The sequence below is a fragment of the Euprymna scolopes genome, chromosome 7, assembly GCF_053919585.1.
Source record: "Euprymna scolopes isolate OS-2025 chromosome 7, ASM5391958v1, whole genome shotgun sequence".
Lineage (NCBI taxonomy): Eukaryota > Metazoa > Mollusca > Cephalopoda > Sepiida > Sepiolidae > Euprymna > Euprymna scolopes.
Genome location: NC_136488.1, coordinates 161,579,394 through 161,605,897, shown reverse-complemented (window position 1 = coordinate 161,605,897; position 26,504 = coordinate 161,579,394). Strand labels below are relative to the sequence as shown.

The 26,504-nt window shown below is 30.6% G+C and overlaps 1 protein-coding gene across 2 annotated transcripts in view; it reads right to left on the bottom strand.

The window, feature by feature from the left end:
• Positions 1–25,236, bottom strand: part of LOC145280220 (VWFA and cache domain-containing protein 1-like) — a 335,274-nt gene extending 310,038 nt beyond the window's left edge. For both annotated transcript variants that reach the window (XM_080132006.1, XM_080132007.1), the window contains exon 1: positions 23,707–25,236. In XM_080132006.1, coding sequence (XP_079988132.1) covers positions 23,707–24,354 — 648 coding nt within the window. In that variant the 5' untranslated portion in view covers positions 24,355–25,236. The remainder of the gene's footprint in view (positions 1–23,706) is intronic.
• Between the last annotated feature and the right edge of the window lie 1,268 nt (positions 25,237–26,504).

Genomic DNA, 26,504 nt, shown 5'->3' with positions numbered 1-26,504 from the left:
AAAAAAATATAATTGCACAAAAACTTCATGTACATAACTGTTAGGTTAAAAAAAAAAGAAAATGGCTTTACCTCCTATTTTCAAATTCATCCAGTATTTTTGTTTTTATAAAATAAAATTTGATCACTAAACGATTTCTAATCAGCATTATGAATGTTCTGAATTATCTCCCTTGGTTGTTGAACTAATGTAAGCAGATCATGGCAGACAAGATAGTTCGTTTTTAAAATATGTTTTTCTTGTTTAAAAAGAAAATACTTAATGCATTTGTGTAATTTTTGGTGTACTGTCTTTTTTAAAACTCAAAATATAAGTAAATGATAAAATTTTTGTGCCATTTTGTTTATTTTCCTTTTACAAGAAATTTTTAATATTGGGCTAAAACTTAATAAGCACCGAATATACTTATGGATTTAATTGTGCACAAAACCATTTCCATATTGTCCCACTGAGTCAAAGAAGGCACTCGCATTCCTGTTAATTCTTGAGATCCAGCTGTCATAAAAACATAATTGTTCTTTTCTGTAGACAATGTAATAAAGCAATAATTTAAATGCCACACACAAGTGATTGTCCCCCCCCCCGCTTTCAAGCCCCTTCCCCAGCATCCCAATGACATCTCCAAGTGTCCGGATGTAATCAAAGAATCGTTAGAATTCTCCACGAGAAGGTTTCAGTTATCAGTGGAATCTAGCTGGGAGATGGAGGAACTTAATGAATGTATTCGACAGCCGTTGAGAGTTGGCATCTAACAATATTCACAGAAAATGATTTTTATTCTTGAAAAATCTTTTTAGCTAAAAGAAAAAGCTTCACATCCACACCTAAATAAACACACAAGAGACATAGAAATTCAAAGCGCGCATGTGTATGTGCGTTTTCTTTTTGTTTTTTTTTTTGTGTGTGTGTTTTTTAATTCGACCTGCAAGTCAGTACAAGTTTGTTCAAAAGATATCTTCAATATCCTGATGACTTCTATCAAGTTAAAAATTTGGATAATCATAACTATGGATTTTAAAAGGTTTATTCATTTTTTTCAGTAGATTTATACAGACTAAAGGGACCCGTGGAAATTCCACGGTGGCATCTTTCATATATAATATATTGCTGCTGGGCATTCTGTGGACGTTCAGCATGAATGGAGACCCCCACCATATTGCTGTAGCTCTTTTGTTAAAACTGTAAAAAATATTCATCTAAATAATCTGGTTAATGTAGTGTCAGAATATATCTGGTTATTATGGTTTATTTCTAATATCCTTATAATAGTCTGTGACATTTCCATGCACGGCGCAAACAGAAACCCCACAATATCAATATATCATCGTTAGACACAACTGATACTATGCTTGGATCCTAGCCAGAAAACCAAGAATGTGTATTTTAGTTTCACATGCGGCCCAAAAGTGACTTTTTTCATTGCATCCTTGGTGGTCGGGAGCTCCTATTTATTAAAAAGAAGGATAGAAGTTGATAACATACTACAAACATTTCTATAAACTAATTTAATGTCTGTAGTATGTTATCACCTATTCTCCTATTTAATAAATAGGATCTCCCGATCGAATAATTTATAATCTGGAAACTGTGACACATATGTTAAAGGTACTATGGTATTAATATATAGATATCCCACCGACACAAAAATAAAATAAGGTAAATGAATCATATATATATATATATATTCATACACATAATTTTATATATCTATTTTCAGTATTTACTTCAGTGCTCAATATGCAAGTAGGGCTAGATAGGTTTTTGAAAATATATATAGCAATTAAGCTACACAAAATTTTCCATGTTTCATCGTTAATCGGAGGTATCTTAATTTATATCAACTGTTTTCACCCTCTCTGCATAAAACTAAGAAACTAAATATAGCCCACATTATGACCTTCTTGCACTTAGCAGCTTTGCTTCTAGGTTCATAATGATCAGTGAATTATTTCATTAGATTCTGTAGATACAAATATATAAACATATACACCCACCTAATTTGTATATGAGGAAGTTTGTTTCAAGAAAAATTCCAGCAAAACTATCTTTAGTTTGTTTCCTTGCTTGTCTCATTTCTTACACTAAGAAACATGCAAGTATTGGCTTTAAAAATCGGCTAAAAAATTCAGATTTACTGTTTGATGCCTCCTCCTCCTCCTCAAACGGCATTATAATCTATATATTTATAAAAGTGTGTGTGTGTGTGTGTGTGTGTGTGTGTGTGTGTGTGTGTGTGTATTTTCAGTCTACAGACTCGAGATTTAACATAAGAGGTATTGAGATTTGGAAAACTCTTTTTAATCGGTTTTCAGCCAGAAATTTGATAATTTGACCTTTGAAAACTCTACCAAACTCCTCCACCAATTTTGGGTCTAAACACTTGAAATTTTAAATGTAGGTTACTTGGACATGGATCAAACTTTAATTTGATTTGAGCCCAAAACAATAAATGTCAAAATTGGGGTCAAAGTTAAAAATATTTGACCTCTGCAATCTCTACCTACTCAGCCAATTTTTGGTCTAAACATTTGAAATTTTACATAAAGTGCATTCAGACATGAGGCAAGTTTTTTTTTAATCGGTTTTTGACCGTAAATGTGGCTGTCTAGGGATCAAAATTTAAAAGATTTGACCTTTACGGTCTCTAGTGGTCACCCAATTGGCAGAATGTCAACAAAACTGAAGTCTCTAAAAATGGATAAGACAGAAACCCAAAATCTTAGGCAGTCGAAAGGCTGTCTGAAAATGACGTTAGGTTGTTAAACAGAGGTAGGTGTCCCCCCCTCCAGCCGTACACTCCTATCGTAAACGTTTGTATGATTTTTACGATTTTTTAATTTAATTATTTTTAATTTTTTTTTATTTTTCAAGATTATATAAAAATTATGTTACGCCAAAAGTTTCAAATTCAGGCAAAGAAGGAAAATATTAGAATCTTACATATAAAAATCATGCGAAACCATAATTTAAAAAAAAAAAAAAAAAAAAAAGAAATGTTTTTTGCAATTATAATTTTTTTGCGTGAAAATATTAAATAAACAATGCTTAATTCAATGATAATATCGGTAGTTCGAGTAATTAATTTTTCTTCGAGTTATATGGAATTCATTAATACGGACTTTAGGGGCTTTTTTCGTAATGTTCCTGTAAAAATTAAATAACTTTTAATTGTTATAATTTACGATGCTTTATTTTTATAAAAAAGGCAAAAATAAATTCATGCGTTTTTATTTACTACTAAAAACCATAAATAAATGTATTTTTTGTTTAAACAAAATACATTTCCACTAAGATTTAAATAAAAATAATGAGTTCATTATATTCCGTGATCATTATTTGATAGATACTGAAAATTTTATTAAAGTTAGTTAATTTCTTGATTTTTGGTGAATTTTTAAGTAAAGGGAGGGGTCAAAATGTTTATGCATTTTGCACGTATCTACAAAAAAGAATGGTCTGTAAAAAGTCCAATCTTTTGAGGTCCCTAGCACCGCTCTGCAACTTTTAGTTTCGGAAGAGATAGAGTTTGAAAATATGGAGACAGACAGACATATAGCCTTTTATATATTAGATATATATATATATATATATATATATATATATATATATATATACATACATACAGACGTATTTTATTTCTTGTCTAGAATTCCCCTATTCCTATATTTCTATATTAACCAAAAATAAAAGAAAAATCTGTATGATGTATGTGCCGGTAATGTAACAAAAATATCATATTCCAAAAATCACATAAATTGATCAAATAGTTTTATTTTTACTAAGAAAATAATTTTTAAACAATTAATGGGAATTTGTAGGCATTACAACACAAATCTAGTAAATATGAAGTGTGGAGTTATCTTCGTTTGTTTCTGGATTTTTTTTTTTTTCTAAAATATCAGGCAAGACAACCACTCCTTAGAAACTCCAATTTCGATTTTCTTATTTAAAAATAAAACTACTTGATCAATTTACATGATTTTTGGAATATGATAGTTTCAGTTCGTCACGAGAATGTACATTTGACACTTTTTTTTTCTTTTTTTTTTAATATAGAGGGAACTCTGGGCAAGAAACTTTCTTTTACAGGCCAGAAATAATATCAATAGAAGTTTTTATAGAACTTATTTTAAATAAATCTATAGAGATGCGAAGGTTTGGTTTGGTTTAGTTAACACAGGGTTATCTGAAGCCAAACCATTATGTTTCACTATTACCTTTTGGAAATGATTGTGTTTGTCAGTGGTTATTCACGGGTTAAAACCTAGAAGGAAGTTTCATGGTAAATTCACAAGTGGTCACAGTTGCATGTATATACCAGTTAAGGGACACGACGATGTTAGGTTTTTGCAGTTCTTGCAGGGAGGTGTCGACACCCTCCTACATACAGTGCTTGATATTCCGAAATAGTCACTCATTTGGTGATGACCAGGCTCAACGTTGCTGAACTTCGGTAATCTAACGAGAACGGCGTGTCAACGTGATTATGCTGTATATTTTGGAAATGATTGATAAATTGACTAACTATTTAACCCATAGCTGATAAAAAGGATTTGAACCCCACCCCCACCCAAAAACGTGTGATGGTATCGATAATTTCATTTGAACCTAGCAGAGCCAATTCAATAAGTCAATTCGTACAATCATAAACCCATGCACAAAGATATTAACATTTCTTCATTAGTAATTCTACTCTATGCGACGAAGGCCATCAACTCCCCATATTTCCTCCTATAACACAGAACAAGCTAGGTAACATACAAATATCCGTGCATGAGGTCGCCAAGCTAATAAAAAACCTAGATTCCAGTAAAGCAACTGGCCCTGATGGCATCCCAATTATAGTGTTAAAAAAGCTTCAACCAGAACTTGCTCCCATACTTACGAAACTATTTAAGCGCTGCCTTAAGGAGAAGTGCTTTCCGACCCCCTGGAAGACCTCATCAGTTTGCCCTGTATTTAAGAATTCAGGTGATAAGTCATCTCCCTCTCAGTACAGACCAATAAGTCTCCTCTGTGTTATGAGTAAGTTGCTGGAATCAATATTAAATAGAGAAATAGTCAACCACCTCAGCAGGAATAACCTTCTTAGTGACACACAATATGGTTTCCGCTCTGCAAGATCTACCGCAGATGTGCTGACGGTTATATCCCACAGGATTAGTGAATCTCTTGACAAAGGCTTCCTTTCTAGGGCAATTGCTCTTGACATATCAAAGGCCTTCAACAAGGTATGGCATAAGGGTCTACTTCACAAGATTTCCAGCTACGGTATAACTGGAAATGTTTTCTCAATTATTAAATCATTTCTCTCTGATAGGCTCATAAGAGTAGTGGTAGATGGACAAAAATCGGATGCCTGCAATATAAATGCTGAGGTCCCTCAGGGGTCAATCTTGGGCCCAACTCTCTTCCTGATCTACATCAATGACCTCCCCAAACACATACTTAAATCATTCGTTGACATCTATGCTGATGACACGACCATCTACGGCAACACATCAAAGGCTGTAAATGACAAAGTTCTCTCTGATTCTCTCTCCTCTGATCTCGAGCGCGTGGTTCAGTGGGGGAAGATGTGGCTAGTTACCTTTAATGCATCCAAAACCAAGCTCCTATCCTTACATCATCAACGCTCTGATCCCCATCTGGCATCAATTGTGATGGATGGCTCTCGTCTGGGTGAGGCCCCGTGTTTTGACAAGCTTCTGGGTTTGACCTTTACTCCTGATCTGAAATGGAACACGTACATCAAGTCTGTTGCCAAGGTCGCTGGAAAGATGGTGGGATCCTTCTACCGCTCCAGAAGATATCTCACTACTGATGCAATTCTCTATCTATATAAAAGCCAAGTATGTCCAAGGATGGAATACTGTTGCCATATCTGGGCAGGAGCTGCCAAAAACAGCCTATCATGCCTTGACAGAGTACAAAATAGACTTCGTGGCTAAGTGGGGGATGCCCTCTTCTCTACCCTGCAACCCCTCTCCCACAGAAGAGACGTTGCGAGCCTATCCTTGTTTTATCGTTATTTTCATGGCAGGTGCTCGTCTGAACTCCAATCCCTGGTCCCCCCTCGCCAATCTTTCACGAAAAACACCCGTCTAGCTGAATCCACTGTGAAAAATTTCCCCCACTCTATATCTGTGCCTGAATCAAAACGCGGATTCCATGAACAAAGCTTCTTTCTTAGATCTGCACGCCTGTGGAACTCTGTTCCGTCTGCCTGCTTCCCTCCGGACTACAACTTGGATGTCTTCAAGTCTAATGTTAACAAATTCCTAATGAACCGCCCCCTTAAGTAAACATATCAGCAAATCTCCTCACTAACGTAATGTACTTGCAATAACCCTTATCCCTGAGTGGCTTCCGGGCCTTGATAAGTGGTGATCACTGTGTAAAAAAAAAAAAAAAAAAAAAAAAAAAAAAAAAAAAACTGACGGTGGTGCAGTGGTTAGCAACATGGACGTATGACCTGGGTGTCCAGAGTTCAAATCCGGTTCATTCCACAAATACCACCTTCACTAAGGATGTTGGCAACCTTCACGTGGTCCCTTTCCATAAGTATGTCTCTAGAGTTGTAAGCTATGTTTAGTTTCAGAACAGTTTTCGATGGTTAGGTGTTCTACACAAGTCCTGGAGGTGACTGATTCTCGGTAGACAGGACAGTTTCCAATGGTTAATTGTTCTACACAAGTCCTAGGTGGTAGCAGCACATGAATTAATTTGATTCGTCAGTTCCTAGCAGCATCATTTATAAATAGAATCTCCCGACTGTGCGGGATAATACCCCCATTAGAGTTCAAAAATATTGCAACAATGTCTTTCTAGAAATAACTCTGACTAGAAAAATATTGGGGAAACCAATGCTAACAATAGAAACTTCGGGATTCATACACGATAATGATTAGTAAATAGATGTAATATTATGAACATTATGAGTAATAGTGTCAGTATATTTGGAAAGCTCTCCAACCGCCTATATCCATGACAACGCCCTACCTGAAAATTCTTCCTTCAAACTCCTCGGCCTAACATTTGCGGACAATATGAACTGGAACAAATACATTGAGGACATTGCGAAAGCTGCTCAAAAGAAGGGGAGTTCCTTCTATCGAGCTAGTAGACTACTCACACCCGAGAGTATCCTGTACCTCTACAAAAAGAGTTTTCAATCTAATAGGTTCCAGTTTGTCAACTAAGCCCAACCTCCTATCCCATCACCGCAATGTTGCATCTCTGTGTCTGTTTTACAAATATTTTAATAGAATGTTCTGGAGAGAATAAATATTGAGCTCACAAGCCGTCCCAAGTTGCATGTATATCCTAGATAAGGGAGATGTCAATGTTAGGTTTTTACAGGGAAGTGTTGACGTCCTCCTGATATTCTCAACTGGTCACCCATCTTTCATTGGCTGGTTTTAATGTTGCTTAACTTTGATGATCTAGCAAAACCTGATGAGTCAATTTGATTGTGCCATACAATGTTGCATATTATTTAGCAGTGGTGCGATTTCCAAGTGAAATAAACTAGCTTAGATGGCATGATTGATGGGAGATGGCCTTAGGGTCAGCCAACCCTATAGGAAACAAATAGCCAGTTGGTTGGCTTGATCATGTGATAGAGACTTGGGGATTGAACAAGAATAGAATTTCTACCATTTCTGTAAGAGTGAAAACGTCTCGTTTTAGAATTACTTATAAAATACACAATCAATTATTAAGATAGATATTTACAACTTGGTTTAATATATTCATGGGATTGATATCACACACCAAAAAAAAAAAAAAAGGTTTTAGCATTAAAATTTTTTTTTTTTTTTTTAAACTCATTTTCACCCCAATGCAAGAAGCTACTATTTGGGATCATGTTTAACAGGAGTCTGAGGGGAGTTGAGTAGAGAGATGTCTGTTCACATTACATTTAAACTTCTGAAGGTTAGTACAGCTGAAGCAGGAAACAGAAAGGGAATTCTAAAATCTAGTATTATGGATTATGGGGGAATAAACTATTGCTTGCACGGTCTATTAAAGTAGATCCGTGTTCAAAACAATTTTGCTAAATGTTTTTAAAAGAAATAACATTTCTTAAATGATTCAAAGAACACAGCTAGTTTCAATTTTGCATTGTCAGAGTTGAAAATTAAATTAATCCCCGTTTTAATCATAAATATTTTGAAACGAAGTTTAATTTATGTAGTCACAAGAAATCTTATAAACTTCAAATTCACCTTATTCCAATGAGAATAGCTAGAAAAATAAACGATGCATAAAAATCTGCTTTGGCTGTCAAAGAGGGCAAATATTGATCCCTATCCTAAGAAAACGTATTTACAATCGATTGTTAATACAAGTTCTTATATTTGATCTTGTTCAATATTTTGTTTTCAATTAGTCAAATTTAGAGGAAACAAAAGAATTTACTCTGAGATGTCCTCTTACTGTCAATAAAAACATCAAATAACAATAATTTTGGGAATCCTTTGAGATGAGGCTTCATAATTTGAGTATTCATTCTTTTTTTTTTCCGCTGTTATCCTCATCTTTCACCATGTTTCGGCCAACTCATGTTTTGGCCTTCTCCAAGTGATTAATCACGATGGGATAAGAATGTTGAGTCTTGTAACTGTATCCCCATTAATTACTACCTTCTTATAGTTGTTTTCTCACCACGTTTTGTCCAACTAAAGTTCTGGTTTCTCCTTGTAAGGCATTCTTCAGAACTGTCTTAACCATCTGAAGAAGACCAGAGGAGGAGTTGGCCGAAACGTGGTGAAACAACAACAATCGTGAAGATGAGAACAGTCCACAAAAAGAATGAATACACAAATTTTGTATCTTTATTGTAAAAAATACTCATATTTCTTTGGAAACTCGTAATCTAATAAGTAACTCATTTATGTTAAAAACAAGGGAAGTAACACAATTTATTTTTTAAAAATTGGCAATAGTTATGCTCTATTTACTTCCCTTTGGAACTCTTCTGTGTTTTTTTTAGCCAAACATTTTACTTTTGCTAATTTTCATTAAAAATATTTTATTTAATAATTTTTTTTCTACCTCATCGTTTTTCGTAATTTTTGGATATGTTCATTACTGTAACATGACGATCAAGTAGAGACCATTAGTTTGCCTTGAAATTCAATACTAAAAATTTCGAATTTCGCTACTATAATGTAGTTGAACCTATTTTTCTATTCAAAATATAAAAAATAGAATCATTTCAACTCGAAAAATTTTCAGCCATAAATTTAAAACTTATAGGAATATATTTGAAACTTTTCATTTAATGGCTAGAAAAGAAAAAGTGACTTTTCAAGACGGCGTATTATCTAAGTTATCCGTCATAATCAGTGAGAAAATCATAAACAAACGTGTCTAAAATCCAACATAATAACAAGCGCATTAATGCGACCTGAGGTTTGAAAATGTTGAAATTCTGTCATAAGAATCAATTATATTTGAAAGAGCACATGTAGTTGCTCCCATTTTTTTTTTTTTTTTTTTTCTCATAAATTAGATTGTCTTTATCTATCATGGAAGACACGTTGCTTGTTTTTCTCTACTCTATCATTTTTATGGAAGGTGCTCGACTGAGCTCTAATTTCTGGTTCCTCTTTGTAAGGCTTTCACCAGAATTGTCTTCTATCGCAATTACAATAAAGGTTTGCCCCCCCCCCTCTGTGTGCTTAGCATCAAGTAGAATTTCAATGAGCAGAGTTTCTTTCCAAGAACGTTCTGTCAATGGAACAAATTACCATGGAACTGCTTCCCTATAAACTACAATATGGCAATCTTCAAATACAATGTCAATAAATACTGATCATAAACGATACCAATAAACAATCAAACTTTGTTTTTCTATTTAGCATTCAACTAACAATCAATTCATCTTGTTAACACATATTCTCAATTGGTTTTTGGCCTTTAAGTGATGACTTAAGTTAATAATTGCCTAACTAGTGAGATATTAATAAAATGGACATTTACAGAGATTATTCGGTTCTTATTTAGAATCCAACCTAATTATAAATTCAGAAAAATCTTTATAACGTACTTACACACCGAAGCTATCATAATCCAAAAATCATCTAAATTGATAAAGTAGTTTTATTTTTAACTATGAAATTCAAATTTTAAGAGTAAGCAAAATGGAACCGTTTTAAGTTGCAATCTTGGAAAAAAAAAAAACAAGGGTAGATAATTCAAACTTGCTAGATCAGCTGTGTAATGCTACCGATTTCACATTTGTTGCTTTAAATCGTTTAAAAATGATTTTCTTTAAAAAAAAAAAAATTTTTTTTTAAACTGCTAAATTATGTGATTTTTGGAATATGACTTTCCCATTCCGTGACGGGTACATACATTTTTTCCTGTATTTTTTTTTAATTAGGTCTAAGAACTGATTATTCAATAACGCAACATTGTCAATCATTTTCTTAAACATTTCTTTTTCCTTTTTTTATGCTACCCCCATACGTCCCAAATGTTTTGTTGACAAATTTAAATGGAAAAGGAGTTTCCATGGCCTTTTTTTTTTTTTTTTTTTTTTTTTTTTTTTCGAATAAGTGAGTAAAAGATCTTTCAAATAAAAAAATGAATGCATGGCATTAACATAATAGCAATTATAATTTTTATCGTTTTCTTTTTAATTTATTAGATATTCGTTCACAATTAGTTTAGTATCTTTTTTTGCATGTCATCATGAAAACAAAATTAGTCAATTTGTTAAAATGAAATTCAAAAACTTAAAAGGCAGAAAAAAAAAATGAAATTAAAATGACAACTTCAAAGGGTTATTTCTTTTGATAAAATAGCAATGCTATAATTATTGCCGGCGTTATTTTTACTATCATCTTTCAAAGTTTCTATCCCATTAAAATGGAACTGTTAAACCTTAGTGATATGGAACAAGGAGAGAGAGAAAGAAGCTTCACTTCTAGAGCAATGGCTGTTGACATATCAAAGGTCTTTGATAGGAATTGGTGCAAAGGTTTGTTCCACATCTTAACTAGCTACGGAATATCTAGAAATATTTTCTCAACCATCAAATCTTTTTCTCTCTGATAGGTTTATAAAGTAGTCGTTGGCAGGCAGAAGTTTGAAGCACATAGTATTCAATGCCGACATGCATCAAAGATCCATTCTGAGCCCAACCTTCTTTCTGATCTTTAGCAATGATCTCCCAAGTCACTTTTCAAGATCATTTGTAGACATTGATGTAGATGACTAGGGCTATGACAAGAGAACATTCTTTTCATTGTTTTGACTCTCGACACAGTTAATCAATCGAGAACCACATCACTATCTAAAAACACATAAGATATTAACTGATATATACTCGAGAGTCAAAATAATGAAAAGAATATTCTCTTGTCATAACCCTACAGATGACCCAACCATCTATAGCAACACTTTGAAGAGCATTAATGATGAAGATCTCTTACTCTATCTCCTGACATAGCACAAATAGTGCAATGGAGAAAAAATAGCTTTTAATACATCTAAAACCAAATTTCCCTCCTAACACTGAGCCTTATTTTGCATTGAAATGAATGGCTCACTTCTTGAGGAAGTCCTCGCTTTGATAAGCTTACCAGACGAGTCTAATATGGAAGACTTACATAAAATCTGTTGATATAAGGTCACCGAAAAAATGATTGGATCATTCTACAAATCCAGAAGTGTATTTTTATGTTTGTAAAAATATATGCTCACGTTAAATACATTTTGTACGGTAATCCAAAAACAAATAAAAGAAACCTTATAGATAAATAGTAAGAGATTTCATAAAATCAAAATCGGGAAAAATATTGGAATCATCCCATCATTAGCTAGTACATAACAAACTACTATGTGCAAACTTTGTAGATATTAAATTAAATTGTATTTAATTGTTTTTCTACAAAATATAAACTTCCGTAACAAAGTCAAAATTCTTAAATGAAATCTTTTATATATGAAAATGTATGACTTTATATTTTCGAATAGTCATTATTGGAATGCTTGTGATTTTTTGGTTTTGAGAAAACAATTAAAATAAAAGTAAATTCGAACACAAAAACATTATTAAGAAAACAAATAAAAGTTATATGAAATTCAGTTTTCTTGTTTTAAGAAAACTATTTTTTTTACAAAATATAAACTTTCGAAAGTAAAAATTCTAAATAAATATTTTCTCAAAACAAAACAATGAATTTCACATCATGAAAACATTCATTTTATTAATGTTCAAATAATTAATGTGTTGTTGATAATTTTTGGTGCTTTTTAAGATAGAGTCGATAGATCGATATCTTTACATATATCGTTTTAAGCAAAAAACAATATTACGTATTTAATTGTCATGCCGAAAATAGTAATATATCCAAAAATTACGAAAATTCATCGAGCTTCTGCTCAATGTTATTTATAATTAAAATAATTTTCTCTGAAAAATTGGATAAAATTGCATTTTTCTTAGACGTTATAAAGTAGGCAGTAAGAGTCTACACACAGGGGACATTACCTGGAACGAATATTTAGTTATATATTAATAACTGCAATTGTCTATAGCGATACTTTTTTTTTTTTTTTTTTTTTTTTTTTTACTAAAAAAAAAAATAAATAAATAAATAAAAAATAACAGTTCTACTCGATGAATGTTCGATATTTGGATATATTACTATTTTGCTTAAAACGACATACGTAAAAAGATCGATTTGGCGACTATCTAAACAAACACCTAATTTCTATTCTGAGATTGAATTCTCTTCCCCTGTTCAAAAAACTTTCAAAAATGTCTCTAGAGACGTGTAATATAAATGTTCATTTCCCTACCATGAAACTCACATGTTAATGCTGGTCTCTTTCACCCGACTACCTGCCACATAACCTGATTTTCAGGCCTTCAGGCTAATATCAGGTTAGATTAGGGTTTCAAACTTCTGGACGCTATGGAGCCCCTGAGCAGGGCAAAGATTTTTCACGGACGGAGCACTAACAAGATAATTTCTAAAATAAATATGAAAAACATTAATTTCAAATGTTAACTTATACTTGTTTATTAGTTTTTCCCGTTCGTGATTTTACTATATTTTCGTGTTTACAACCATTTTTTTTGTTTTTGATTAATCAAAAATTGTTGCATTTTTTTATTTATTTTTTTTATTTTATTTTTCATGAACCATCTTGAAACTCTTTACACCTGTAGTTATGTATCATATTTTTTGCCAGTAAAAAACTTTCAATAATTAAATGTCTATAGCCATTTAATGTTTCCACATAAAGCATTTGGTCCTGTTTAAAAAAAGAGGAGGGGGGCTTCCGGAGCCCCTCAGCTTTACTCTTGGAGTTTTGGGAAAGCCTGCGTTAGAGTATGCATCTGTTTACTTTTCCAGGCATTAATTCCACTGTCGCCTGAAGCGTCCCTACTTGATAATACCGACAAGTTCGAAACCGATATTTTTATAACCATCTAAAGTGCACCCTTTTTATGTGGGGGGGGGTGAAGCATGGATTTTCAAACCCACCTCTCTTGAACTGACATTAATCGAGTTCAATGGCAAGAAGTTCAAGACAACTGTAATCAGTGCTGCTGGGATAAGCAGAGAAAAACTAGTGTTATTTAAAGTTTTGGTTCTAATAAAACTAATTGCACAACGAAAACGTCAGTCTAGTCTATTAGATTGAGGATATATATATTTATAGCTTATTAAATGATAGCACTTTAGCAGAATTTGAACTCGAACCCAGCACACCTAGCCTAGTAGCTGACAAATATAAAAATGTGCAAAAGTTGTGCAGTGTTATTTTTACCTTTTAAATAATTGAGATAATGAAAACAAAAAAAAAAAGAAAACAAAAAAAGATACCTCAAAAAGCCGAATAAATAAATAATAAAATCTATTTGATTTGATTGTCATTTGTCAACATATAAGACGACGACACGTCGAATAAATTCTAAGAATGTTTGTATGGTCAGAATAAAATATCCGCACAGATTTATGTGGATATGTTTTAGACAACAGAACGAAATAGTTTATATATAAAACAAATAAATATTAAAGGCAAGATAAGTTAATCTTCTAACTAGCTGGATAAGATTTTAATGTTTTTACTTATTCTAAAGCGTTTATTCGGTTCTAAAAGAAGTTTAGGAGAAAAATATAGTATTTTTGCTTTCAAAACAATTTTTAAAAAGTAAACTTCCAAATGATATTAAATGAAAATCATGCGTTTATTTCATTTTTTTTTTTTCCTAGATTGGCATGTTCATATAAAAAATTAAGTTTGAGGAATGTTTTAACTAATTTTTTTTTTTTTTTTAATTTTGTTTTCGTGTTGCCACACAGTATTTAGGGTTATGGTTAATTAGGGCTTGTTTTATTTTCCTTTTATTCATTTTATTGCAAAATAAAATTATTTTTGTTCATGATTTAAAAAAAAAAAGAAAAAAAAAGTCCATTAATAATACTAGAAAAAGAAAAAATATACTAGTTTTAGATTAAAAAAATAACTTCTTTCACTATATGGGGGGGGGTATAGATTTTTGTACCACTTTTTCACCTTAAAAAACAAAGCTTAATTTAATTCATGATTCCTAAACCGATCCTGATTTTTAATTTTAATTAAAAGAACAAAATACAAACGAAAATTCAATTGCCGATTTTTATGTAAACAAATGATTTAAAATCTTTAGTTTTGTTTAAACTTTAATATGAAGTCTAATCTCGATAATGAGAAATAAATCAATAAAATTTCTGACGAAAAATAATTTAGGAATTTAGATTTTCTTTTCAAAAATCAAAGTTATATAATTTCGAAATTTTGGTCCAGATTTGGTATTAATAGAAATTTTGTACTTCGACAGTGTTTGATTTTTTTATCCTTAAATTAAGGGTCAACGTGCACTGGTTATTTATTCCGAACGCCGTTCTTAACATGGGGAGGTTGGAGGGGTTATTCCGAAAGCCGTTCTTAACGATTCAAATTCTGTAGAAACACCAAAATAAAAAAGAAAAACTAAAAAAAAAATTAGTGATAAAAATATTAAATTTAAAGCGGATAAAGTCTTTTTTATTAATTTAGAATGCATACACAAAAAAATCTTTGTATTTTATTAATTGAAAGTATTTCTTCGTTTAAAATATTTTTGTTTATTTTTTAAAAAGTTCATATATATCTAAACTAATGATTAAAAAAAAAACAATATTTAAAACATTTTGTTTTTTTATTGTTTAAAGGCAAATCGTGATATTTCTTGCTATTTCCACTAAAAAAAAAATGATAATTAAAAACTAAAGTGATTGCATTTTTATTTATCGAATTTGCATCGGGTTTTAATGAGGCGAAACAGTAAAGACACAAAAATAAACTCAACATTTTTAAATTTGCAAATGATAAAAACAGATGGGCCTAAATTTCAGCTGAACTAAGGAATTTAGGATATCTGGTGCAGTGGACCATCTTAATGCCACTGGCTATTACATTGAACGCATGCACATTCGTGTTTTTGTTCCACACTAACCTGAATTAACAAAACAATGTCAAACTTAATTTATATTTTGTTTTTGTACTTGATAAAAAATGTTAAGTTCTTATTTAGAATTCAATCCAAAAAAAAAAAAAAAAAAAAACAACAAACAAAGTACAGAAAAGTTTTTATGATGTATACACTCGCCTTGGAACGAAGATATCATATTCCAAAAATTACGTAAATTGATCAACTTGCTTTATTTTTAAGAAAATCATTGTACGAGTAAGTAAAAAGGGATCATCTCGCGTCGCCATCTTGGAAAAACGAGCGCAGATAAGTTCACAATAATTCAAATTTGCGAGATCAACCTTGTAATGATAACGATTTCACATTAGTCGCCTTAAGTTTAAAAATGATTTCCTGGTAATGTTTTATTGTCTACAGTTTAGTTTACTTTTTCGAAGGACTGGACAGTAAAAACATACCCGGTTTTCTTTATAAAAAAATAACATTGTGATTTTTGAAATATGGCATCTGTTCTTTGACGGGTATCTCTGTAGTATTTTTTTTTTTTTTTAATTAGGTTGAATTCTAAATAAAAAAAAATGCTATTATATATATATATATATATATATATATATATATATATATATATATATATATATATATATATATAAGCCTTTTCTTTCAATCGTTTTTTTTTTTTTTTTTTCACTTCTTCCAAGCAAATCTGATAATTATAACGTGATGTTAAATCATTACTTAAAAACTTTTCTTTCGATTTTATTAATTAAAAAATCGATTATATCTCCAATCTGGAATTAAAAACAAATAAACTTAAGCTGTCGTTTCGTATAATTATTAACTAAAGAAATGTTCATGTGTGTAGCCAGTGACGGTCAGGTAATGGACAAGAAGCCTACTACACTACATATCACAATGATTTGCTTTTGCCCGGGACGAGATAAACATTAGACTATTACACGTTTCAAAATGAATTTTACAATAATGGTTTAGATATTGTAAGTTTATTATTGTATAATAAATAAAACCTTTTTTTTTTTCAAAAAGAAACGTCAAGTCAAAGAAGCTGTGTACTATGATAATCTCACGATGCTAAAAGACGGTGAAAAAGTAGACATAAATTATTTATATATTCGTCAAAATATGGAGTTAAAATTCATTTTACATCATTTTGTCTGTTTATTATACCTACCGACCAAAAACTATATACAAATGAAAATTTGAACAAAGATATTTTTTTAGAACAATAATAAACCTAGATGCAAGTTCTTGACATATTTGCTTAGTGGTTGTTGGACTTGCTAACGTTAAACTTATAAGCTTATAAAAAATTATTATTGATATCAAAAATTACTAAATCTTGTATTATTTTGCTAAATGTGAATTAGTTTAGTACGAATACATCAAAATTCAAAGAAATCGCGTTAAAAATACATTTTTAAATTTATTACTAAATTAAATCCATCATAATGCGTTTCGGTTTCTTTGTAAACATAAAAACAAAATAAATTGTTTAATTCACACATTTGATTCGAGCAGTTGAGTCACCCCCCCCCTTTTTTTAGAAGAAAGTGACAACCAAATTATATTTCATGGTTTGTTTTATTTTTTTAGTGTTTATGCTACCGCGTTATTTTGTTTTATTTTATATTTTCGTTGTATTTTCAAGTTATAAATTCAAGTTCGCCAGCTTTTGTTTATTAAATTGTAAGGTGAAAGTACAGAATAGTTACAAAACACTCCCATCATGTTAAGAATGGCTTTCTAAATGATAATGTTATCATTTGAGCGCGGTACCATAAGTACACAAGTACTTTTTTTTAATGTAAATATTGTTATTGTAATTGTTCTACAAGAATTTATGTTGTACGAAAAAAAAAATGAATTAAAACTAGAAAATATTGAAAAAAAATCTTAAAATCAATAAAAAGGTACGAAATTTGCGTTTCGTGAGTTTTTTTTATCCCCCCCCCCATTCTTCTTTCACAAAACTAAATATATTTTAAATTTATTTAAAAAAATAAAATTTAATAATGGTAAGCAGATCATCAGCGAAAGACGAATAAATCATCCCTGAATTTCAAAAGAACGGGAGAAAAACACGTCCCAAATCGTTCAAATAATAGTCACCTTCTTCTATCCCAAGAAAAAAAAAAAACAAAAAAAACTGCTACACACACAAACAACCGTGTGAAAAAAAAATCAAAATAGTAAATTATGTCAAGGAAATTAAATTGAAAGGATTCAGTTTTTTAAAGGATTGTTTACTTAAAATGATGTCTTCGTTGTGAAGACAATATTGCATGATCATGCGAAAGGTTTGATCACGGCCATTGAGGCTTTTACTGTGTCAGATTATTTTATTTATAAGCACTTCAAGTAACAAGTTTCTTTATGGGTCACTTAGTAGTTGAAAGATTTATTTATTTATAATTAGTATTTTTATTATTTTTATTGTCATTTTATCATTTAAATTATTTTTATTGTCATTTTATCATTTAAATTATTTTTATTGTCATTTTATCATTTAAATTATTTTTATTATTATCATTTTATTTAAATTATTCTTATTATTATCATTTTATTTAAATTATTCTTATTATCATTTTATTTAAATTATTCTTATTATTATTTTATTTAAATTATTCTTATTATTATCATTTTATTTAAATTATTCTTATTATTATCATTTTATTTAAATTATTCTTATTATTATCATTTTATTTAAATTATTCTTATTATTATCATTTTATTTAAATTATTCTTATTATTATCATTTTATTTAAATTATTCTTATTATTATCATTTTATTTAAATTATTCTTATTATTATCATTTTATTTAAATTATTCTTATTATTATCATTTTATTTAAATTATTCTTATCATTTTATTTAAATTATTCTTCTTATTATCATTTTATTTAAATTATTCTTCTTATTATCATTTTATTTAAATTATTCTTATTATTATCATTTTATTTAAATTATTCTTATTATTATCATTTTATTTAAATTATTCTTATTATTATCATTTTATTTAAATTATTCTTATTATTATCATTTTATTTAAATTATTCTTATTATTATCATTTTATTTAAATTATTCTTATTATCATTTTATTTAAATTATTCTTATTATCATTTTATTTAAATTATTCTTATTATTATCATTTTATTTAAATTATTCTTATTATTATCATTTTATTTAAATTATTCTTATTATTATCATTTTATTTAAATTATTCTTATTATCATTTTATTTAAATTATTCTTATTATTATCATTTTATTTAAATTATTCTTATTATTATCATTTTATTTAAATTATTCTTATTATTATCATTTTATTTAAATTATTCTTATTATCATTTTATTTAAATTATTCTTATTATCATTTTATTTAAATTATTCTTATTATTATCATTTTATTTTAATTATTCTTATTATCATTTTATTTAAATTATTCTTATTATCATTTTATTTAAATTATTCTTATTATTATCATTTTATTTAAATTATTCTTATTATTATCATTTTATTTAAATTATTTTTATTGTTTCATTTAAATTATTTATTATTTAAATTACTCTTATTATCACTTTATCATTTAAATTATTTTTATTATTTTATTATTTAAATTATTTTATTTGAATTATTCTTATTATCATTTTATTTAAATTATTTTATTATTTAAATTATTTTATTACTTAAATTATTCTTATTTTATTATTTAAATTATTCTTATTTTATTATTTAAATTATTCTTATTTTATTATTTAAATTATTCTTATCATTTTATTATTTAAATTATTCTTATTATCATTTTATTATTTTTATTTTCATTTTATTATTTAAATTATTTGCATTTTATTATTTAAATTATTTTTATTTTCATTTTATTATTTAAATTATTTTTATTTCTTATTTTGCCTGTTTTATTTTATAATTATTTACTTTATTATTCTTTTAATTTTATTTATTTTTAAAATTATTTTTTAATTGTGTATTTTTAAATTATTTTACTTTATTATTCTTTTAATTTTATTTTTTTAAATTATCTTTAAATTATTTATTTTTATAATTATTTTATTAATTTTTTAAAATTATTTAGTATTTTATTTTTATTATTTATTCTTATTTTAAATTAGTAATTTTAAAATACAAACATTGAAAAATTTTACATTAATAATTAACCTCAATGTATTCATTTATTTTTGTAGTCATTAAAAGCTAGTTGTATGTACATACTCGGCGTTGCCTGGGAGTTTTTACTCCTCCCAACGATTTGTTTTTTTTTTTTTACAATGATTTGGAAATTTACATTTAATTATTACGGTATAGTTTGGTCATTAAATTATTATAACAAATTCGGTGCTTCCACAAAATTTGAACTAAACTATACAGGCCTTTTTTGCTGATTACTTAGATTAGGGTTTTAAAAAAAATTCACTTCCAATACTGTAGAAGTATCCTCAATTGTTAAAAATAAATATATATATATATATATATATGGATGTAAATAGATTCCACAAGCAGCAAAATCCCACCCCTTCACAGTTGAGATCACTAGATGTAAGAGAGCCTTCTACTCCAGCAGCTTCTTCCCCAGAACCGCTAGACTTTGGAATTCCCTTCCGCGTTCCTGCTTCCCCAACTGTACACTCACATGCAGAAGTTCACGTGTAACGTGAACCAACATCTTGCTGCCCAACTCCCCACATAGTACCTCTGTAGCTTATATCCCTGATAGTAGCCCCCTACATCAAAGTGGTAATGTGCCTTGCTTGGGGTGAAAATGTAAAAAAAAAAAAAAAAAAATTGGATATAAATAGATTCCAAAATAGATTAGAAAATTTTTTAAAATGTGCAGAATTTACAAGAATGCGTAAAACACTGAAACACAGGCACACGAGTAATAGTCACACTATTTTATTAAGGAATAAGTTTTGATTAATAATAGAAATATACTGAAACTAGGGTTTGTTTTACGCTCGACACTTTTTTTTTAACGGAATAAACGCTTTAAAATAAGTAAAAACACCAAAAATTTATTCAGCTAGGTAGAAAAGTAACTTATCTTACCTTTGATAACATTTATTTGTTATATATTTGTTTTTTTGTTTTTTAGGGGGGGGGGGATCACTTTTTCGTACGTCTATTTTTGTAAAACAAAGCAGAAATCCATATTTCCAAAGAATGGAGAGCGCGGCGTATTGATAGGACCAAGAGAATTAAATTGGAAAAACACAAAGATAAAAAATGCGATTTACTTTCTTTCCCACCGCAGGAAGATGTGACACAAGGTCGGGAAAGTGAAGCTAACGCCCCTTAAAAGAGAAGCAAAGCACTGTCATTTAAAAAAGAATTGCCTGAGCAGTCCAGTCCAGTACTCCAGTGTGCATTCTCTGGTCAGGTCGCCGGGTTTGTATTACTGTACACATAGATTCGAAAAAGTTGTCAAAAAACAAATATATAACAAATAAATGTTATCAAAGGCAAGATAAGTTACTTTTCTACCAAACTGGATATATTTTTCGTGTTTTTATTCAATGTAACATGTTTATTCAGCTCGAAAACCATACAGTGCTTACCGATGTATTGGAAAATTCAAGATGGCGTTTGACACTCTCTTTAACACGGTTAGTTTGGGAAAAGGTGTTATAAATAAAAAAACTGGATAAAATACTGTTAAAACTCGCTCAATATATGTTACCGTGACATAAGTTGACATATATTCGGCGGGTTTTTAATAGCATTTTGTCTAGTTTTTTATTTATAAGACCTTTTCCCAAACTTACCGTGTTAAAGAGGGAGTGAGGCGCCATCTTGAATTTTCCAATACATCGCCACATCGGTAAACACTGTATGGTTTTCGAGCTGAATAAACATGTTACATTGAATAAAAACACGAAAAATATATCCAGTTCAGTTCGGTAGAAAAGTTACTTATCTTGCCTTTGATAACATTTATTTGTTTTTTGACAACTTTTGTGAATCTATGTGTACAGTAATACAAACCTGAAAACCCTAATAAAATAAAATTTTAAAAGGTAGGTTTTATGTTGGTCTACCAGGCCACAATTACCCTAGAAGGTAATTAATATTCAGATCGATAGTTTTTTTTGTCTGCGGACTTTTAAAAGATTTTAGTCAATCAGAACAAGCGACTCGAAACTCGCAGCAAAATAAAAACAGTGAAACAATAACATTTTATTATTTTATGCAAAAAATAATAACGCGCATGTTTTATCTGACGCTGTTTGCTGCGGACTTCAAGGCACCTGTTTTTCTGATTCACTAAGATTCATTTAAGTTATATAAATATTTTCGATAAATGTTTACTTTTACCGATATCATTAAATATATTTATCTACTATTGAGATAACTTCATGTAAAATGTGTTTTTAATTTGGTATTTAGAGATTTGACTTATCATCGACCGATATATTTCTAGATAGATATGAATTAAGTACTTGTTATTTTTTTTATTCAACTTCTTTGGGAATATCTTGTTTGGGTGGGTAAATATTACAGAAATCGGCGGACCTGAACGGGAATCACCCCCTCCCCTATATATTAGTGTCCCATCGATAATAATCCACTGAAAAAAAGTGCAAGCATGGGGAGGTTGGGAGTGTTTATTCCGAAAGCCGTTCTTATGGTGGGTGATTCTCGTTCAGGTTCGCTCAGAAATACACCCATTATTGTACCGGTGACAGTTAAGTTATTGGCTGGATTTTTAGCATTGTTTCATTTTCGAGTTTTTAGCGATTATCGAGACTCCGAAGATGGTTTCTTTATTTCTACCATCTTGTGAGCGTTCTAACTTAGCACCTCGAGGTATTTTTTTAGATTAGGTCCACCTCCGCAATTTTCTTTTAAATGACGACTTTTATAAGTTTTCTAATATGCTGAATACGGAAATCGCATTGAAATTTTGCAGAAATAAGTAGTTATCGAGATTAAAAAGTTGTATTATGCATTGTATTCTTTGGCGGCCATCGTTTTTACGCGCGTGCGCGCGCTCCATAAACAAATCTACGCGCGTAACAAAGATGGCCGCCAAAGAATACAATGCAGAATAGTGCTGAGCATGAGCACCCCATTTTCAAGTTTTACGATATTTCTCCTATTGGTGCGGGTGTTCAGTTTCTAATTCAACGTTCTAGTAAATCGATCAGCCACTTTAGAACCACTTGAGGTTTTTGGGTCAAATTTCGCGTGTTTAGATTTTTAAACAATTTAGCCTTTTTTCGAAAATTATTTCAAAAAGCAAAATTTGTAAAAAGGCTAAACTGCTTTATAAAAAAAAGGGGGGGCTAAATATGGTATAAAGACGTCGAGTGGATCTAAAATAGGTAATCAATCGATATATTAAAACATTGCATTAGAAACTGAGCACCCCCTACAAATCTTTAAATATTGATTAAAAAAAATAAAGACTGGTGTTCATTCGATAATAATCTGCTAAAAAATTGAAAAAAGACGAAAATAAAAAACAATATATAGAAGGGGGTACCGCTTCCATACGTGCGCCTAGATCGGTACAGTAAGTGCATAAGCACCATTGGGGGGGGGGCGGATTAAAACAAAAAGGTGCATGGGTAAATTTTTACCTGTTTTCCACCTTAACATTTTTCTTTTAAGACGACTTTCACAGGTTTTCGAGAATGCTGAAAACTAATATCGCACTTAAATTTTCCGCAAATCAGTAGTTTTGCGGATATTAAGCAATATCATTTCTTATTATTGCTGAATGCTGGTGATTATCTTGGTACGCGCGAGCGAAAACGCAGTTTCTCTGGGTAACGTTTACGCGCTCGTGGGTACCAAGATGGCCACCAGCAATAATATACAAAAAAAATATGACATTGGGTAATAGTGCACTTATTGATCCTTGCTAAAATAATAACATTGTTTAGAAAGTCATTCTTAACATGGGGAGGGGGAAGGTTTTGTAGTTATTCTGTACTTTAATATAATTAAAAAAAAGACCTAAAACTTTTATCAAACTTGAAAATACTATTTAAAAAAATAGCGCGGATCAATAAGTGCATTAGCACCTGACATTGCTTAATAATAATATCTAGAAAACTACTTATTTGCGGAAAAATTAAATATGATATTTATTTTCAGCTTACTCGAACATTTCCACAAGCCTTTTTAAGGTGAAAACCAGATAAAAAAATTACCGGTACATGCTTGTTGGCATGTGCTTGTATTTACCTGCATAGTGGTAACTCCAATTTCCTCATTGGTGAGCCTCCTCAAATGCGCAGAGAGGCGCTGCGCCTGGTGTTCTATAACGATCCCTCCAAATTCCTTCGGGTTGATAGATTCTTGTTTATTTAAACTATTGTCTCGAAAATAGCCATCCTCGTACAGGCTTTTCACCTTCCTTGGATGCTGTTCATGGGTAGAAAGGGTCTCTTTCCTCGGGACTTTTTGGGTTGGATCTTCATCAACGTGTTGCCCTTTCTCTTCCGATGATGAGAGAGGGTTCGTCTGATGGTGTTTTTGCTGCTTAATTTTAGATTTCTGCTGCCGATGCAGCCTCTCTTGTTTACGCTTGGTGTTCGGTCTACGGCCATCTTCCGAGATGAGGGGGTCCGCAGTCGGCGAACTCCCGGGACCAAAACCACTTGGGACGGATGATGAGGGTGGCCAGGTGGATGATGACGTCTCCACCGTGGACCAAGAAACTGATGAAGGCGACGCAGGCGGATGAGATTGTTCCAGGTTTTTCGTTCTCATCCAGTCAATACCATTCGATGAGGAGTTATTATTGTCGCCAGTGTCGGCGAGGGCGCATAAGAAAATCGCCATAAACGGGAACAGTCCGGCTGGAGAGATATACTTCTTGGGGAACGCCATATTGATGTTGATGAGAGAGATAAGATGGACACACTTGGTCCAAGAAACATTTGGTCAATCAAAACGGGGGGAAATGGGAGTTAGGGAAAAAAATCCATAAAGGCTGGACAAAATTATAAAAAGTTCGGTCCATGGTATATTTTTATACGGTCGTAAACTAATAATAATGCTCGAGTCATTTTTGACTGGGGCAAGACTGTTTAATGGATGGAGTAAGTTTAAATTATACACTGTATGCTCGACAGTGAGCTGTAAATTATTATTTTTTTCTTTTTTTTTTTTAATTTTAAAAATCTTTGTGTCAATCGCATTTATACATACTAAAATAGTTTTAAATAAGCAATAATTTTGAAAAATAAAGAAACGAAAGTCAATGTTAATACAATCTACATGATGGACAAGAGATCTTGTATCCAGGGAATGTCCACGATGTTTTTAAGCAATATTTTTTTAATTTTTTTTTTTTTTTTTAATCGGCTATAATTAATTTGTTTTTCACAAATTATCCAACTAGAAATCAAACTAACTTGCTAAAAAAAAAATTTAAAAAAATAATGCAAATAATAAATAAATACCTCCGGTTTCTTTCGCAGTATAAAAACAATAATATCCCAAACCTACGCGACCACCATCACAAGTGGCCAGGGAAAACTGGGGATATTACTACAGGCGGTGATGACGGATCACCGAACTGCAGTCGCGAAAAAAACAAAGAATATGTCTGCTGGAAGTAATAGTACTGTCCGTGGATCTATTGTAAATTAAATTTGGTATGAATTGATTGTGAAAATATCCGAGAGGTTTGCTTGTTGGCAACGACATTTCGACGTTGCGCTTAGTAATATGTTGACTGACGGTCACGATTGCTGCTGCTCGTTAAATGGAGCTAGAAACCTAAAGCATTGTTTCGTATTTTCTTTTTTTTTCTTTTTTTTTTATCGGATTATTTCCCCTTACTTCTTTTTTTTTTTTCTCTTTTCTCTCACCGTTGTGTGGTGGCGCTGATTAGCACATATTGAAATAGATGTTTTTCTTTGAAGTTAACTCGGAGCACTATCAGAGATGCTTGTTTACATTGATGATTTTTTTTTTAAAACTAATGCATTTCAGATGAAAACAATATTACGTACTTATTATTACATAAAAAATGACCCAGTAGAAAAATAATTATAAGCAAAAAATAGAATTTATCAAGTTTTAGCGTATGTTTTAATGTTGAATAGTTGTACGACCAATTCAGTATGGCAGACAAGGGAGATAATTCTTAACTTTGACAAATTAAGCGTCCGCCAGTTTTAAACCAATACATTTCAGAATGTAATTGTAGCTGATTTTTTTTTTTTTTTTTAATGCATGTAGTACATCTTCTGAATTATTTTTTTTAATTTGGGGAATTTATACTAATTTCGCCATGACACGTAAGTACGTAATAATGTTTTCACCTAAAGTCTGTTGGTCTAAAGGATCACCAATGTAAACAAGCACCTATCCGGCGTTGCTTGGAGTCCTGAAAAGGAAAATAGGATAAAATTGCATATTAACATCTCATGAATGGCACACACATGAAGAAATGAAATTTTACCTTTTTTTTTTTTTTTAGGTGATTATATGTGGGTACATGAAAAATTTGGCAGAAAGAAAAAATAGTGTTTTAGAATTTAAAGTAGGGAATCAGTTTCGTATAGAAATTTAACCCCTCAATTTTCGGGCCATTCTAACATTTTAGAGCAGTATTGTATAACTTGTTATTCTTTACATAATTCCTTTTGAAGTGTGTGAAAGGTTTGATCGCATTTGTTATAAAAAACTGGGTAACGCAATTAAAATGGACAGTGTATCAAATCTGCCCATAGAGCACTGATGCAAATGCCGAGCCGTGTGCGAAATGACGTCATGGTAAGAAAAAAGCAAAAGAATATAAAAAGAAGAGAAAGCACGTTAAAGAAGACGATCACATTAGAGACGTAACGAGAAGACATGCGTGGCGAGAAAATGACAAAATAAATGTTGTTGTTACAAAATAAAAAAAGTTGAGTTATTTCTGGTCCTACGTTCCTTGCGACGTACACTGCTACAACGTGTTGGGTGTACGTGTGTAAACATGTGTAATGTTGCAGTGAACTAAAATATTTTTTGTAGAAAGCATTCAG